An 18,506-nucleotide genomic window follows, 5' to 3' on the forward strand; every position below is an offset into this window, starting at 1 on the left:
ATAATCTATATTAAATGAATTGAATGATACTAAAACAGATGAGGAAGTAAGCTGCAATGAAGAGATAAGACATTTATAAATGGATATGAATAAGTTAGGTGAATGGACAGAAAATTGGCAGATGAAATTTCATGTGGTTATCATTTTGGTTTGTGGACCGGAAAGACAACTTATCCAAATGAGGAGGAGCTTCAGAGTGCCTCTGAAGGGATGCAGAGGAATCTGCATATACTCATGCAGAATAATATGTAAGCAAATTAGGGAATAAGGAAGACAAATGGAATTTTGTTATTTACTGCAAAATGAATATGGAGTATAAAAGTAGGGAGGCACTGCTGCAACTATACAAGACGGTAGTGAGACAGCACCTGGACAATTGCAAACAATTCTGTTTCAGAGATAGTAGGAACTGCAGATGCTGGAGAAGAGTCTAGGCCCGAAACGTCAGCCTTCCTGCTCCTCGGCCTGCTGTGTTCATCCAGCTCTACACCTTGTTATCTGCAAACAATTTTGGTCCCTTTATTTGAAGGGAGATGTAGTTGTACCAGAGACGGTTCAAAGAACATTCACTATATTGATTCCAGAGAAGAAAGGCTTGTCTTACAAACAGAGAGATTGAGCAGCTTAGGCCTATACTCTCTCTCGGGTTTAGAAAAATAAGAGATCTGATTGAGGTGTATAAGATGCTAAAGGCAAATGACAAAGTAGATTTAGAAAGAATGTTTCCTCATGTGGGGAAGTGTAGAACAAGAGGTCATAGTTTTAGGATAAGGAGTAGCAGATTTAAAATAGAGATGAAGAGAAATTACTTCTCTCAAAAGGGTCATGAATCTGTAGAATTCATTAGCCCAGAATGTGGTGGGTGCTGGGACATTGACGAAACTTAAGGAGGAGATGGACAAATTTTTAATTAGTAACGAGTTGAAGGGTTATGGGTAGGAAAGTGGGGCTGAGACCAAAGTTAAGATTAGCCACGATCGTATTAAATAATGGAGCAGGCTTAGGGGCTGAATTGCCTACTCTGGCTTCTATTTCTAATGTTATTGTGTTAAGTGGGTAACGCACTAACCTCACCCACTCCTGAGGTCACTCCCTTATGCAGAGGATGGTTGAATGCAGAAATCAGCAGCTAGTCACCACAAATGGTTAAAATGATTAAAAGTAAATTGTGTTTGCTAAGTTTTTACAATTTTCAAAATAGAACAGTACAACACAAGAACAGGCCCTTTGGCCCACAATGCTATGCTGAACATGTCACCAAATTAAACTAATCCTTTCTGCCTGCCCTTAGTCTATATCCTCCGTTCCTTGCTTATTCATGTGCTTATCTAAAAGCCCCTTGAACCCTTCTATCATATCTGCCTCCAACAGCAACCCTAGCAGCATATTCCAGAAACCTACCACACTCCATGTAAACTTTCCCCCCCTCTCACCTTAAATGGATCCCCTAGTATTAGACATTTCAGCTCAAGGAGAAAGATTCTGACTGTCAACCCTATCTATGCATCACATATTTTATAGGCTTCTAACAAGTCTCCCCTCAGCATCTACCGCACCAGAGAAAACAACCCAAGTTTTTCTAGCCTCTCCCTATAGCTCATACCCTCTACTCCAGGCAGCATCCTGGCAAACCTCTTCTGCACCCTCCCCAAAGCCTCTACATCCTTCCTATAATGTGGCAATCAGAATTAAATGCATTACAGTACAGCCTAACCAAAATCTCGTAAAACAATGATAGGAGATCAGGAAGGTAATTTCTTTGGAGGACATTCTTTGCCTATTTTGGGCAATGCCAAGAAAATAACACTTAAACAGCATCTAATATCCCTAACTTACCTCACTCCAGATTTAATTGGTTTTCTTCATGGGGCTTTCTTAAGTTCAGGTAGCCTCCACTAATTTAGCCCAAGTGCTGCTGGGACTGTTGGACCCACAGATCAATCTGATTGGCTGGCTGTTCCAGAGGGTGGGACTTCCTACCCATCACTTCACTCCACCCACAACTTGTAATGGTTCTAATCTCCTGAGTCCAAATCTGGTGTGGTACCCTATCGAGATGGCTTTTAAAAATTGATGTAAATTCTGCAAACGTTAAAGCAACATTAGCTGTAGTTCTTTAGCAGCCTGACATTCATGAAAATATGATGCATAATTTCTGGCCAGCAAAGTTGTAAGTAGTGTGCTTATATTAAAACCCTTATTTTTGTAAGTATAATCTCGCTCAAAGAGTAAAATATTTCATTAGGAATCATTCCTCTGTGCCCATTTTAGTAAATATGCAATTGTGCAATGTTATAAACCATGGCTGCCACAGTGATCAGGACTGGATATTGTGCCTTTCAGGCCAGCGTGTCTCCAACTTTTTACAAGGCTTAGTGAGAAGCACTTAGTGAGACAAGATGTGAAGGCAGACATAAAAATGTTTTATTTAAATATCTATGTATATTTAAATTTGACTATAGTCAAATTCTACCCACTTCGTTAAATCTCTGTTCTCCAAAATGGAAGGGAATAATCAACATGTGTGCCCTCTTGCAGTCCTGGACTGATTTCCTTGTCTTTGACCTTCCAAATCTTGGCAACCAGAAGCTCGCAGTCTGGTGTCTAATGAAAACATAACTGTCTTCTAGATTTCTTTTTTTTTAAGTAAAAGGGAGACACAATATATTTTTAATGGCAACATTCAATAGAGTAGGCCAGAAACAGAGGAAGTTGCATTGGGGAACAAAAAGAAGGCAGGTCAATTAAATATATACTTTGGTTTTGTCTTCAGAACGAGGACACAAGTAAAGTCTCAAAAATATTGAGGAACACAGATTCTAGCGAGAGGGAGCAACTGAAGGAAATATCAGGAGATGGTGTTGGAGAAATTAATAGGATTAAAAATTGGATAAATCCCCAGACCATGATAATCTACTTTCTAGAGAACTTAAAGAAGTGCCCCTAGAAATAATGGGTGGTCATCTTTCAAGATTCTCTAGATTCTGGAATAGTTCCTTTGGATTAGGCGATTGCTAATGTAACCCCACCAATTTAAAAATTTGATAAAGAGAAACAGGGAATTACAGACTGGTTAGCCTGACTTCAGGAGTGCAGAAAATGCTAAAGTCCATTATAAAAGATTTAATAGCAGAGCATTTGGAAAGCATGGGACAGGATATGACAGAGTCAGCATGGATTTATGAAAGGGAAATCATGCTTGACAAACTGCTGGAATTTTTTGAATGTAACTGGCAGAATTGATGAGGGGGAGCCAATGGATGTGGTTTATTTGGACTTTCAGAAGGTTTCGATAGGGTCCCACATAAGAGATTAACGTAAAATTAAGGCACTTTGGATTGGAATAGTGTACTGACATGTTTAGAGAACGGGCTGGCAGACAGGAAACAAAGAGTTGGTATAAATGAGCATTTTTCCGAGTGGCAGGGTTGCTGACTCCTGCACCAACTGGGGTATATTATCTATTGTGCAATAAATACTATGCAGTTATTTACAGCTAAGTGAAGAACAATCATACATGTAACAACCATAAGTTCTCTGTTGCAGGGCAGGTTAATATCTTTAAGAAATGGAATCATTATGTTCAATTGAGGGAAAGGTTATTTATAAGGTGCTCATCAAATTTAGTGGAATATATTTTAGTTTTACTCAAATAAAGTAGTGTGCTACTTTGATGTTACTCTATGATTAATTTTGTTTCATTAAGTTTTTGATGTGTTCAGATATCTTAAAAAAAACTAATATGCACAAATGTTGCTCTGTGTAGATATAATGAAGATATTATGATGGAGAAACTGTTGGAATGGGGTCCGTTGGTGGTGGTCGTGGATGCAGTAAGTTGGCAGGACTATCTTGGTGGCATTATTCAGCATCACTGCTCTCAAGGCAAGTCAAACCATGCAGTAGTGATCACTGGTTATGACACGACAGGTATGTGAAATTTAATTTCATAACAGATTTTGAAAGTTCGGTTTATTGAATGCTTATAGAAGCATTTTGGTTAAACTGTGTGTTGTTCCCATTTAGAGGTTGTAGTTCTGTTTTCATTTTAAGATGTTCTCCAAGATGTCTGGAATGCACTGACTTGGAGTCAGTTGAGTCAGGATATCTCACAACCTTTAAAAAGCATTTGGATGAACACTTGAAATGTCATAACATTTAAGGCAATGGGCCTAGTGCAAGAAAGTGGGAGTCATCTAAGTAACAGTATATTTTGGCAGTCCAAACTCAATGGGCCAAAGGGCCTATTCTATACTGTGTAATTCTGTGAAACAGAACCAATAAGTGAACAAGCAAGAAATGGGCCCAGGTAGCTTTCCAAAGTATCTTTTACAAGGTAGTGGTCTCTTTGAAAAGTTGTGGGATGCAAACCAAATAAATTTTAACAATGAAACTGGAATAGTTTTGGGCTAGATCATATGCATATAGAATATTTCCAGTTGTATACAGAACGCAGGATTTACACACAATGAAAATCAGGAATCTGCTTTTCAGATTCTAAATGGAGTCATGTGGGCCATGGCAGGTTATATCACCTTGTTTAAAACAGTTACCAAAGATTATAGCCTGTGCTTAAAGGGTTGTAAAATTCAAAACTAATCTCCAGACACAATCAGGGCAATTCAGCCTGAAGGGATATGTGCTTTTGGGGACTTAATTGCAAGACAGGGAGGCTGCAGACCTCTCTGAAAACACTGCGCAATAGGATGATATAAATTGGGACCAGTATTTAAGGCCTTCACCTCCTATGAGTTGGGAAGGCACTGTCACATGCAGCATGTCCAGTTTAGAAAATGCCAGAGATGTCACAACAAACTCCTAAGCTGATTCTGTGGTTGGTTCGCTCGCCGAGCTCGTTTGTTAGTTTGCAGACGTTTCATTACCCTGCTGGGTAACATCATCATGCAGCCTCCGATGAAGCATTGCTGTGTTTTCCCGCTTGTTATTTAAACTCTGGGGTCCCTCTGGACACATCACTGCAAAGAAAAACTGGAAATGTGATGATCAACTCCAACGGACCCCATCTTCAAAAGCTTGGTTGGTGAACATCCAATCTGTTTGCAAAGAGCTGGATTTATTGGAGCCAGTTGGTGAGTAATGTTATTTTCTACCTTATCATAGATCATAGATTCCCTACAGTGTGGAAACAGGCCCTTTGGCCCAACAAGTCCACACCGACCCATCCCCCTGTAACCCACCTAATCTCCACATCACTGAACACTTTGGGCAATTTAGCATAGCCAATCCACCTACCCTGCACATCTTTGGACTGTGGGAGGAAACTGGAGCACCCGGAATAAACTCACGCAGCCACGGTGAGAATGTGCAAACTCCATATAGACAGTCGCCCGGCGGAGGAATCGAATCGAAGTCCCTGGCATTGTGAGGCAGCAGTGCTAACCACTGAGCCACTGTGCCATCCGTAGTCTCCAGTTTTAAAATAAATAGTCTGAAAATAAACTTAAGCTAATAAATGTCCATCCTGTGCCATGAGGGAGGTTGTGGATACTTCACATGGCCTAGACAATCATGTATGTCTATCCTCAAAACTTTGAGCTCTGCGTTTTGGAACCCAAGCAGAGGTTGGAGTCACTGTGGTTTATCCACAAATGTGAGTGCAAAGAGCTTGTTTAATAAAGTGGTACACCGAGGATTAAGATTGAGACGGAATGGGTGACCACTAGGCCAAATAGGAAGACCAGGAAGGTAGTGCAGGAATCTCTTGAGTCTATCTTACTCATTATCTAGTCTTCAGTTTGAATACTGGTGAAAGTGTTGTCTTATCAGAGGAATGCAGCAAGAGTCAACTTGTGGCTCAGTTGCACAAGTCGGGTAGAAAAAGAGTGGAAGGGAAATCATGGTAGGGAGTTCAGTACTTATGGGAATAGACCGGAGTTTCTCTGTAGACTCCAGAATGGTATGTTGCCTCCATCTATGCTTGATTTTCAAAACAGCATACATCCCCAAGAGGTAAAATTATCCAACAGGAAAAGAGAGAGAGCCATGGCTAACAAGGCAAGTTAAACATCGTATGATGTAGTATGATATCATCAAACAAGAAAACTTATAAAAGAACAAACTGGTCAACCGACTCTCAGAGCTCCTTGTTGGCATCAACAATCGGCTCATGACTCTGTCTACAACTTACCAAGAAGCAACAGGCAAAGGTTGTGAATGCCTAAGCTGCAACCCTTGATGCCACAGATGAATCCAAAAAGGCTTTAGCTCCACCATACTCACCAACATCCATAAGGAAGATAAAATTATCCTCCTTGGAGACTTCAACCTCAGGATTGGAAAAGACTCCCAACTCTGGAAAGAAGTCATTGGAAAGGAAGGAGTCAGGAGTTGCAACTTTAGTGGGATTTTCCTGCAAAATAACAACTTGTCATCACCAACACACTTCCACCAAAAAGACAAGTTCAAGACTTCTTGGAGGCACACATGATCAACTACATCATCATTCAATCCTGAGACCAAAAGAATGTTCTTATTACAAAGCAATGATCGGTGCAGACGACTGCTATGCAGTCCACCAGTTCATCTGCTCCTCAATGTCCTTCAAATGCCTCCCGAAGCAGCTAAAGAAGAAGAAGCAATTCAGAAAAAACCCCAATGATGAGCAGCTTCAAGAACCAAGCAGCCTAGTGGACTTACGACAATGTCTTAGCCAAAATCTCCAAAGAGTTAATTTTAATGGAGTGGAGGAAATCCGGAAAGAATTGAAAACAACCATCATCTCTTGCTGTGAAGAAACCATTGACTACTTGACCAGGAAATGTCAAGACTGATTCGACGACAATGACCACATTGTCCAGGACCTCACTGACAAGAAGAGGAAAACTCAACATGCCTGGAAAAAAGATAGACAGCGAGTCAAAGAAATTTCATCAAACATGAAAGGCAGAGTTACACAGAAGAAGTGGGAAAATCAAGAACCAATGGTAGATGGAGAAAGAGAAGGAATTACAACTCCATGCTGACAAGCATGACACTTGGGGTTTCTACAGTGCCACCAAGGCAGTGTACATGCCCAAACAGCCTTGGCCTCAAATCAGTGCAGAGTAAGGTTGGAACCCTTTTGTGAGAGGGAGAAAGCATCAGCCTCTTATTGGAGAGAATACTTCAAAGAATTTTTAAACTACGAGGCAATTATTGTTGGGCACATGTTTGAGGAAATCCCTCAACTCACCATCAAAAATTATCTTAGCAGAAGTTGATGCCACCATTAGACACATGAAGAATGGAAATGTAATGGGATTTCAACGGAGATTTTTGAACTTGGAAGAGCAAAGCTTATCTGTCATCTCCATTAACTGTTCCTGAAAATTTGAGACAAAGAAGGAAAGAGGGAAGACAAAAAGGGCGGCACGGTGGCTCAGTGGTTAACACTGTTGCCTCACAGTACCAGGGACCTAGGTCAATTCCACTCTCAGGCGACTGTCTGTGTAGAGTTTGCACATTCTCCCCTTATCTGCGTGGGTTTCCTCTGGGTGCTCTGGTTTCCTCCCACTGTCCAACGATGTGCAGGCTAGGTGGATTGGCCATGCTAAATTGCCCGTAGTGTTTAGGGATGTGTAGATTAGGTGGGTTATAGGGGGATGGGTCTGGGTGGGTTGCTGTGAGAGTCGGTGTGGACTTGTTGGGCCAAAGGGCCTGTTTCCACACTGTAAGTCATCAGAGTCCAAGAACCTTTGCCGATCTCGGAAATGCTGCCATCACCACCATCTTCAAGAAAGAAGACAAAGTGGACTGTGGGAACTAGTGATGAATCTCCCTACTCTACATCGCTGAGAAGATCATCACCCAAATCCTCGCTAGGCACCTTCTCCCAGTCTCTGAGGAAATCCTTCCTGAAAGCCAGTGTTTGGGGCAGCACAGTGGCTCAGCGGTTAGCACTGCAGCCTCACCATGCCAGGGACCCAGGTTTGATTCCACCCTCGGGCGACTGTGTGGAGTTTGCACATTCTCCCCGTGTCTGCATGGGTTTCCTCCGGATGCTCCGGTTTCCTCCCACAATCCAAAAAGATGTGCAGGCTAGGTGGATTGGCCATGCTAAATTGCCCATAGTGTTCAGGGATGTGTAGATTAGGCGGGTTTACAGGGGGATGGGTATGGGTGGGATGCTTCAAGGGTCGGTGTGGACTTGTTGGGCCGAAGGGCCTGTTTACACACTGTAGAAAAAAAAAGTAGCTTCCGAACAAACCATGGTGCTAGGGACATGATTTTCACAGCTCAGCAACTCCAAGAAAAATGACAGAAATAACACCAACCACTCTACATGGCTTTCATCGATCTGACTAAGGCTTTTGACTTAGTAAATGGGGAAATGCTATGGAAGACCCTGTCAAAGATCGGCTGTCCAGCGAAATTCATTCGTATCTTCCATCGCCTCCATGACAAGATGTCAGGAACTATTCCCCTCTCTAACAGGTACACTGTTAGGAATATTGTGGGGGATCTTCCCCATCTTCACCAATCAGTTCTTGCATGAGAAAGGATCCCATACCCAAAACCAGCAAAACTAGGGTAATATACAAAATACCATGCAAGGACTGTGAGAAATACTACATAGGCCAAACCAGAAGAAAATTGACAATACGGACAAACGAACACCAACTAGCCACCAAGAGACACGACCAATTCTCACTTGTCTCAGTACACACGGACAACGAGGGACATGAATTTGACTGGGACAACACATCCATAATTGCATAAGCCAAACAGACACGCTAGGGAATTCCTGGAGGCTTTGTATTCCAACTGGAACTCCATCTCAAACACATTGAATTAGACCCTATGTACAAACCACTGACAAACAAAACCAGAAGTAATACCAACCACCCCAGAAAACCGAGGCATATAAATAACAAGCAGGACAGAACACTGACGCTTCACTGGAGGCGCACGGACGATGTTACCTAGCTGGGTGACAAAATGTTTGCAACCAAACCCACCGGCTTGGCGAGCATGTCTACAACCTCATCCATAACCCGAACTACAAATCTTCTCAAAAACTTTAAATTGAGTGAATAAGATTTTTTTTTGTGCAGTATTTTTGTAGTGTACTTTGTTTTAATAATGAACATTGGGTATATTCCATTGTTAGAACTCCTCTGGGTTATTGATATCCAGATTAAATCCGATCAGTGAGAGAATGTGCAAATAAACCTCTAAGGACAGAATGTGAAAGTGAGATAAAAGCCTATAAGAGCTGAATATGAATGTAAAATAGCAAGATATATAAAAACTAATCTCAAAAGCTTCTATAAGTATTTTTAAAAGAAAAGAAAACTGGCAAAGACCAAAATGGATCCATTGCTGATAGAAACAGGCAAGTTTATAATTGGAAATAGAGAAATGGCAGAGAAGCTTAGTAAGTACTTTGTATCCGTCTTCACAGAGAAAGGTACAAGAAATCTACCTGTAATAATTAAGTTTCTGCAGTTTAATGTCAGTATGGAACTGAAAGGAATTAATATTAATTTAAAAATGTGTTGGAGATATTAAGGGGATTGAAAGTTGAAAGTTGGAACTCAATGATCTTCACCCTAGAAAGACTGAAAGAGATAGTGAGAGATGGTAGATGCATTGGTGATCATCTTTCATAATTCTGTTAATTCTGTGACACCTGCAGATTGAATGGTTGCAATGTAACCTACTGTTTAAAAAGAAAGGAGAGAAAAAAACAGAACTACTGACTTGTTAGCCTGACATTAGTAGTAGAAAAACTACAAAAGCTATGATGACTGGATATTTAGGAAATAATTGTCCATTGGAACAGAATCAACTTGGATTGATGAAGGGAAGTCATACTTGACAAACCTGATCGAGGCAGTGGATGGTTTAGATTTCTGGAAAACTTTTAAGTCCCACAGAGGACATTGGAAACAAAATTAAAACCCATAAGATTGAGATAATATACTGCCATGGATTCAAGATTAGCTAACAGATAGAAGACAGAGAGTAAGAGTAAGTGGGTCATTTTGGCAGGCTGTGAGCAGTGGGGTATTGTGGGAAAGTTGTGAGGAGGATGTAAAGAGGCTCCAAGAGGATTTAAATAGTCTGAGCAAGTGGGCAAGAGCAGGACAGATTGAATATAATGTGGATAAATGTGATTATCTACTTTGGCCAGAAGAATTAAGGCGCAGAGTATTTCCGAAATGGTGAAAGACTGTAAAAGTATTGCTGTGATTGGTACATAGGTATCCTTGGAAATAAATCACTGAAAGCTAACATCATAGGTTTATCAAACAATTCAGAAAAAAAAAACTGGTCTGTTAACCTTTGCTGCAAGATGATTTAAGTATAGGAACAAAGAAGCACTGCTTCAATTGTATTAAACACTGTTGAGACAGCACCTTGAGTATTGTGTGCAGTTCTGGTCCCTTGGAAGGATATCTTGCCATAAAGGGAGTGCAGCGGAAGTTCCCCAGACTGATCCTGAGGATGGTGGGAGTGTCCTATGAGGAGTGATTTAAGGAGACTGGACCTGTATTATTTGGAGATAGCAAGAACTACAGATGCTGGAGTCAGAGACAACACCGTGTGGAACTGGAGGAACACGGCAGGTCAGGCAACATCAGAGAAGTAGGCAAGTCAACATTTCAGGTCAGGACCCTTCTTCAGAACTGTTCAAAACTGCCAGATCTGCTGAGTTTCTCCAGAAGTTGCTGTTTATTTTTCAAAATTCTTAAAGGTAAGTAAAAGGTGGAGTAAATGTAGAAGGGACTTTTTCCCTGGCTGTGGGGTCTAGAACCAGGGAACATAGTCTCAGTACTAAATGGCTTGTCTTGTGTTCTGAGATGTGATGGAACGTCTTTACTCTGAGGGTGGTGTTTCTTTGGAATTCTATACCCCAGAGTTCTATGAAAGCTCAGTCATTAAGTTAGATTTCTAGTTACCAATGACGAAGGGATATGAGGCTAGCATGAGAATACAACAATGAGGTAGATGATCAACCATGATCATACTGGCTAGTGGAGCAAGCTCAAAGGGGCTGAACAGCCTACTCCTACTCCAGTGCTCCTATGGTTTTGAGTAGGAAGTTAAAACTAGCAAAAATGTGAGTATGCTGGCAAGCCAACTCTAACCAACATCCATAAATATGTCAGGGAATTAAGTTGCTTACACAGAGATCCTCTGCGAGAAGCTGGTTGCCAATGAACATACATCAATGATTAATTGGAGTGATACTTTAATTCACTTTCAAATTTAACAGCAAATGTATAGATTTCCTGAAATTCCTGAAACTCCTGAAACTCACATTCCTAATGGCAAGGAGAGAACATCACAGCAGGCGAGGAGGCTGAATTCATTGCACAGAAATAATGCAGCCAGTACACTCCACTCAGTTTCTTTCTTGCTTGCTCTTGGACAATGGTTTACTGACAGTTGTTGATAATTTGAGTAGTTGTTGAGAACTGAGTTACGTCATTTTGGAAATTTTCTGAATTACAGTAGGATGGATGGCTGTTTGCTTTTGATTGTGTCTGAGATGAAGTCTAATATGACCAGTGCCAACACCAACAGCAGTATCAACTTACTCTTTGTATAAACTCAGGTAGATAGTACAGAGGACAACAAGGTGCAGGGCTGGATGAATACAGCAGGCCAAGCAGCATAGCCTCTCTTCTCCTATGATGCTGCTTGGTCTGCTGTGTTCATCCAGCCCTGCACCTTGTTGTCTCGGATTCTCCAGCATCTGCAGTTCCTACTATCTCTAGTACAGAGGACAATACTGATGATACAGTGCACAGGCAAAGATCGAGTTTCATTAGCACGTTTAGATAGCCTTGTTTCCACCACCCCCCCCCCCCCCCCCCCACCCCGAGTACACTCAGGCTCTTGTGCGAGGTGACATTTACAGGTTACACACCATGACCTGCTGCTTGCTGCACCCGAAAGTTGTGTTTCAGGGTCAGCCCCTCCGAGGATGTGCCAGATGAATATCCAGGATCTCTCAATCAACGGCACAGAGGATCACTACGTCCTATCCACAATGCCGCTAACACAAAGCAATTCCAGAAGTGACAATATTGTACAACCTCAGCATTCATTCTCATAAATGCATAAACTCCATTTATCATCAAGTAAATTCAAAGATGACTTGCTACCAAGCAACAAATGGTAAGAAAAGGGACTGCAGTGCAAAAGAATGTGATAAATCATTAATGAAGCAAAATACATGGACTCACCTCTGTTAGCCTAGCTCCCACAATCTACTCTTATTCACTTCTGAACAGTAAACTGATGCTTGTCTAACCGGGAACAAAAACAGAAGTTGCTGGAAAAGCTCAGCAGGTCTGGCAGCATCTGTGAAGAAAAATATCAGAGTTAATGTTTTGGTCCGGTGGCACTTCCTCAGAACACTTCCTGAGAACAATTATCAGATCTTTGAGCACTTGGATGTCCCATGTGGAAGTAGGATCCGGAGTGGAGGAATGGGCTCAGTTACCTGTAGTCTCTGCTACTGCTCCGCTTTGTCATTAAAACATTTGGACTCAAGGTATAATGCATCTAGACGGATAAGTTCCCAGCATTTTGAGCGATTCGTGGCAAGCTCGTCCCGGTTGTCAAATGACTGTCTGAAGCATTTCCTGAAGCACAATATCTTTGTAGCATTTTCTACGTCCTCTGCTGGGATTCTGATCACTTGGGAATTCATGAAATGGAACCTTACAGTCTTACAGTGTGGAGTATGCTAACATGCCAGGGAATTTTGAGTTCAAGAACGAAGTGGTGTTGGGTCTCTTCAAGAGCATTAAGATGGATAGGTCCCCAGGACCCGAGGGTATCTACCCCAGATTATTGGAAGAGGCAAGAGAGGAGATTGCTGGGGCCTTGACCAAGATCTTTGTATCCTCACCAGCTACTGGAGAGGTTCTGGAGGACTGGTGAGTGGCTGACGTTGTTCGTCTATTCAAGGGTAATCCAGGAAACTACATACTGGTGAGTCTTACATCGGTGGTTGGGAAGCTATTGGAGAGAATTATTGGGGATAGGATTTACACACATTTGAAAAAGCATGGCCTAATTAGGGACAGTCAGTGTGACTTTGTGAAGGTCAGGTCGTGTCTTACAAACTTATTAATTTTTCAAGGAGGTGACGAAGGTCATCAATGAGGGTAGAGCAGTCGGTGTTCTCTACATGGATTTTTCAACAAGGTCCCTCATGGTAGGCTCATCCAGAAGATTAAGATGCATGGGATCCATGGTGACTTGGCCGCATGGATTCAGAATTGGCTTCCCCATAGCAGGCAGAGGATAGTGGTGGAAGGTTGTTTTTCAGGCTGGAGGTCCGTGACTAGTGGTGTTCCACAGGGATTCATACTGGGACCTTTGCTGTTTGTGATATATATTAATGACTTGGATGAAAATGTAGGTGGGTGTGTTGGTAAGTTTGCAGATGATACAAAGATCGGTGGAGTTGTGGATAGTGTAGAGATTATCAAAGGATACAGCCGGATATGGGTGGAGAAATGGCAGATGGAGTTTAATCTGTGTATATGTGAGGTGCTGTACCTTGGGAGATCAAATAGAATCATAGAGTAATACAGCATGAAAACAGGCCCTTCAGCCCAAACTGGTCCATGCTGACCATTGTGCCCACTCAGCTAGTTCCAACTGCCCGCATTTGGTCCATATCCCTCTAAACTCTTCTCATCCATGTCCTATCCAAATGTTTTTTAATGTTAGGAAAAAGTATAGAGTTAATGGCAGGACCCTGAAGAGCCTTGATGTAAGAGGGATCTTGGGGTTCAAGTCCATAGTTCCCTGAAAGTGACCATGCAAGTAGATAAGGTGGTGGAGAAGGCGAATGGCATGCTTGCCTTTATTTGTCAGGAATTGAGTACAAGAGTCAGGATGTCACCTTGCAGCTTTGTAAGACTTTGGTTAGGCCACACTTAGAGTACTCTGTGTTCAATTCTGGTCGCCACATTACAGAATTGTAATGTTACAGAAGAGGTTTACCAGGTTGCAGAGATAGTAGGAACTGCAGATGCTGGAGAATCTGAGATAACAAGGTGTAGAGCTGGATGAACACAGCAGGCCGAGCAGGAAAGCTGACGTTTCAGGCCTAGACCCTTCTTCAGAAATCTGAAGAAGGGAAACGTCAGCCTTCTTGCTCCTCTGATGCTGCTTGGCGTGCTGCGTTCATCCAGCTCTACACCTTGTTATCTCTTTTACCAGGATGGAGTCTGGATTAGAGGGTAGGAGCTATAAGGAGAGGATAGAAAAACTCTTTTTTTTAATCTCTGGAGCAGTGGAGGCTGAGGTGAGAGAAGTCTATAAAATTATGAGAGGCATAAATAGGGTTGATGATCAGAATCTTCTTCCCAGAGTTGAACTGTCTCAAACTAGGGAGCACGCACTTAAGGTTGGGGGGGAGTTCAAAGGAGATGTGAGGGGTAAGTTTTTTTACACAGAGAGTGGTAGGAGTGCTGCCAAGAGTGATGGTGAATGCAGATACAATAGGGATGTTTAAAAGACTTTTACATAATCTCATGAATATGCAAGGAATTGACCAAGGGTAAGTAGGAGGGATTAGTTTAATTTGGCTTCATGTTCAGCTCAACATTGTGGGCGAAAGGGCCTGTTCTTGTGCTGTACCCATAATCTCATATGTTCTATGACTTCAGTCATTCAGAAATAGTGTTCAGTCCATTGTAAGAACATAAGGACTAGGAGAAGGAATAACCAATCCAACCCCTCAAACCCACTCTACCTGATATCATCCTGGCCTCAACTGTACTGCCTGCCTGCTCCCATAAGCTTTTACTAATTAAAAATCTATGTATCAAATTTATTCAGTGTCCTGACATCCACTGTACTCTGGAGTAATGAATTCCACATATTAACAACCTTTTGAGAGAAGCAATTCCTTGTCATCTGTCTTTTAAATCTGCCATTCCTTAGCCTTAAACAATGAACTTGCATGTGAGATCGCCCCTCAAGGGGAAACATCCACTCTACGTCAATTTTGTCAATTCCCTTTAGCATCTTGTATACCTAAATTAGATGTCCACTCATTCTTCTAAACGCTACTACATGATTTTGTAGGAGTTTTGCCTGAATGCCAGTTGAGTCAGTTTTAAGAAGTATGCGTGCGTTTGCTTATTGGTCTCTCCATCAAATCTGGAAGATGAAGCAGAGGTGTTGCTGATGGAACTTCTCTTGTGTTCTTCTGTGTGTCACTGATCCACAATTTTGGTCTCACTGCAGTACAGGAGTATGGTGAATGACATCTAATGTACATTTGTTGACTTGCAAATATCTTCAAATGCACTGGTGCAGGCGTTTTTAAATCATATTCTTTCATGGATATGAGCATTCAGGTTATGCTAGCATTTACTGCCCATTTCTAATTGCCCTCAAAGTTGATTTGTTGGCAGCCTTCTTGAACCATCCAGGTGAAACATAGAAGTGAATAGGATTATAGCAGGATCTTGACTGGATATCACTTTCAGGAGATTTAACACTTCACATGTCCCCAAAGCTGCAGGTAAAATTCTGCCCTTAGAAGATGTTTCCCCTTTCAACATTGCATTGAGCTCGATCATATCATGATCAATTTTGGTTAAATAAAAGTGTACAGTGTGGTTGTTAATTACATCTCACTCGTTATTCATTACTAAATGTATTACAACATGCTGTTTGTTGGCTGCAGGGTATAATGTTGCAGAAAACCATCCTGGACACATTCAAGAAAATCAGTCTTTCTGATATATTCTAGTCCCCTTAACCTGATATGCAAGAATGTTAAAATCCTCCTTTAAAACTGCTGTGTCTTTCGTAAATCCTTGTCTAATCTCTGATTTTAAACCATCTGCACTTCTCAGCTAAAATTCTAATATAATGTTAAATCATGAAGGCACCATTTCTTATCATTGATTTGATTTTATCCTTATTGCTGAGGCAACTATGTTTTCCCCCTACCATTTCATCTGTCTTTCCAGTAGATATTATAAACCTGGTATATTTAATTTCTGATTCTTACTATCAAGCAACCATGACTTGGTGATGGCTACCGTATCAGGTCTGACAAGTTGAATTTGGACCTGGGAATTATTCAGTTTGGTCTGTGTATTTCAAGAATTTGGATAAATAATGTTTATTTGAGTCACACATCCTAATCTGCTTGTCGAGTATAATATTTTTCTCACAAATTTCATACCCATCTCTACTCGCTTTAATTGATTTGCGTCATCCGGTTTTCCCTTTACCTGTGTTGCCTAAAGTACAAATTCTAACTTTTATCCTGCTCTCTTCCCTTTATTTATACTACTACTACTACCTAATAATTTGCAGTCTATGTTGCCACTGTATTCTGTTGTGTCATTGATTTTAAATTGCTTCAGTGGAGCACATGCCAATAGTAAATTTCCTTTCTCTCCTACCACTGGTGCCGGTATTTCTCTTTCTCATCCCACTTTCAGCTGCTTGCTCATTTCCATATTCTGCTTATCTGATAATCTAATGATTAAAACTTTGAAGTCCTATTCATAGTCCTTTTCTTGTCCCTGGTACTCTACAGACAGAACTTCTTTTCAACAATTCACTATGTGTGCACCTCAATGTAACCGGTTTTCCACCACCACCCCCCCTCCCCAGCGTACCTCCTCTCCAGTGTACTATTTGAGTTGCTCCCTGCCCTGTTAGCAGGAAGGCAATAAACTCAATCCTACTTACAGATGGTGCTATTCATCTCCTCTAATTATTGTCTGCGATGACCACATTGTTCACCCACTCCACCTCCCACCTGCTTCAAGGCGCCATGGTCACTAACAAAGGTGAATAAATTCCTGACTATTGCAGTTTATTTATGTTGAATTATATTCACAACCCCAGGCCACAACAAAAGTCCAGCTGTTCAGGAAAGTTTGTGGACACAGCTCTCCACTGTGCCTCCTCCATTCCCCGCTCCACACCTCTTAACCACCACCATTTCCCCCCTCTCCCCAAACATAATAAAGATAGGGTGTCCCTTGTCCTCATTTCTACCCCACCAGCCTCTGCATCCAATGTATCATCCTCAAACACTTCGGCCAACTCCAATTAGACTCCACCACCCGGAACATCTTCCACTCCCCACCCTTCTCTGCCTTCCACAAGGACCATTCCCTTCACCACTCATTAGTTCAAGCTACACTCCCCACCAACAACTCCAACTCACCCAGTACCTTCCCCTGTAACTGTAAAAGGTGCAACACCTGCCCACACACCAACTCCCTCACCTCCATTGAGGATCTTAAAGTGAGACAGAGCTTCACCTACATCTCCTCCACCTAGTCTATTGCATCCGGTGCTCCCGATGTGGTCTTCTCTACGTCGGTGAGATCAAACGTAAACTAGGTGACTGTTTTGCTGAGCATCTCTGCCTGGCCCATAACGGCCAGACTAACCTCCCAGTCACCACCTATTTCAACTCCCCACCCCACTCCCCCTCCGACATGTCTGTCCTTGGCCTCCTCCAGTGTCGCAGTGACTCAGAATGCAAATTTGAAGAACAATACCTTATCTTTTGCCTAGGCGCACTACAGCCTGGACTCAACATTGAGTTCTCCAATTTCAAATAACCTTCCCACTCATCCCTCGCCTCCCCACCTCCTCCCTTCCATTCCACCTCTGACCCTCCCTTCCAGCACCAATCTATTCATCCATCCCATCGACCAACCAGGTCATACCTACCACCAGAGTCCACCTATCACCACCATTCCGCCTCCACCCCTCCCCCTCCAACTTTATCTGCAGCTCTCCCTTGCCCCAAATCCAATCCTGGAGAAGGGTAATATCCAAAATATTGACTGCTCCTTTCCTCCAGATACTGCCTGACCTGCTGTGTTCTTCTAGCCTCCTGCTTGTCTACCTTGGACTCTAGCATCTGCAGTTTTTTTTTCTTTAACGAAATTTGTTCTGAGTTGGATTTGGAGAGTTGACTCAGCATGGAAAACTCAGTTGTCTCTCCTGAAGATCTACTAAATGAAGTTAGATATAAGTGCTATGCTTGTATCAAAATGATCTCCTATTTTCTACTCTGATAGTCCTGCAGTGGTAGATACAAGTGCTTTCTGATATTGGGCTTGCCATAAAGTAGTGACCAAGTATGAAATAACAGTAACTTACGGCACTTCTCTATTGAAAACAGGTGATATTCCTTACTGGATTGTACGGAATTCATGGGGAACCAAATGGGGAATTGATGGCTATGTATACATCAAAATGGGAAGAAATATTTGTGGTGAGTTTTCTGTGGAATCTACAGTTCATTTTAAAATAAAATTTCATTCATTTAGGGAATACACTTTGAATTTATGCAATCAGGACAAAGTTTGTTGGAAATCAATATCTTCATATTTTGGAGATGGGTGTTCATTTTTATTCAGTTCAGTTTCAAAACTGTATCAGAGTCCAGCTTACACCCTGCAGTATCATGTTGCTAAAATCTTGTTTACTTTTGCATCATGATTCATGGTGAAATTGCATTCCTATGAAGTCTGGTTTCC

General features: G+C 41.8%; 2 protein-coding genes across 9 annotated transcripts in view; one reads left to right on the top strand and one right to left on the bottom strand.

Annotated features, from left to right (window-relative positions):
- ctso (cathepsin O) overlaps window positions 1–18,506 on the top strand; it is a 63,916-nt gene that overhangs the window by 35,631 nt on the left and 9,779 nt on the right. For 3 of the 7 annotated variants that reach the window (XM_048599663.1, XM_048599682.1, XM_048599651.1), the window contains exon 6: window positions 3,767–3,930. In XM_048599663.1, coding sequence (XP_048455620.1) covers window positions 3,767–3,930 — 164 coding nt within the window. Of the gene's footprint in view, window positions 1–3,766; window positions 3,931–11,907; window positions 13,127–18,148; window positions 18,242–18,506 lie in introns of those variants that run through there. The other 4 variants (XM_048599644.1, XM_048599655.1, XR_007262573.1 and 1 more) reach the window with 3 other exon arrangements.
- The window catches only part of LOC109918893 (tryptophan 2,3-dioxygenase-like), a 136,941-nt gene that overhangs the window by 34,989 nt on the left and 83,446 nt on the right, over window positions 1–18,506 (bottom strand). The window contains exon 13 of one of the 2 annotated variants that reach the window (XM_048599621.1): window positions 12,198–12,315. The exons of the other annotated variant lie outside the window; for it this stretch is intronic. Within the exon in view, the coding sequence (XP_048455578.1) occupies window positions 12,203–12,315 (113 nt within the window). The 3' untranslated portion in view covers window positions 12,198–12,202. The remainder of the gene's footprint in view (window positions 1–12,197; window positions 12,316–18,506) is intronic. 2 annotated transcript variants of the gene reach the window in all.

This window comes from Rhincodon typus, chromosome 1 (assembly GCF_021869965.1).
Source record: "Rhincodon typus isolate 14 chromosome 1, sRhiTyp1.1, whole genome shotgun sequence".
In the NCBI taxonomy this organism is placed as follows: Eukaryota; Metazoa; Chordata; class Chondrichthyes; order Orectolobiformes; family Rhincodontidae; genus Rhincodon; species Rhincodon typus.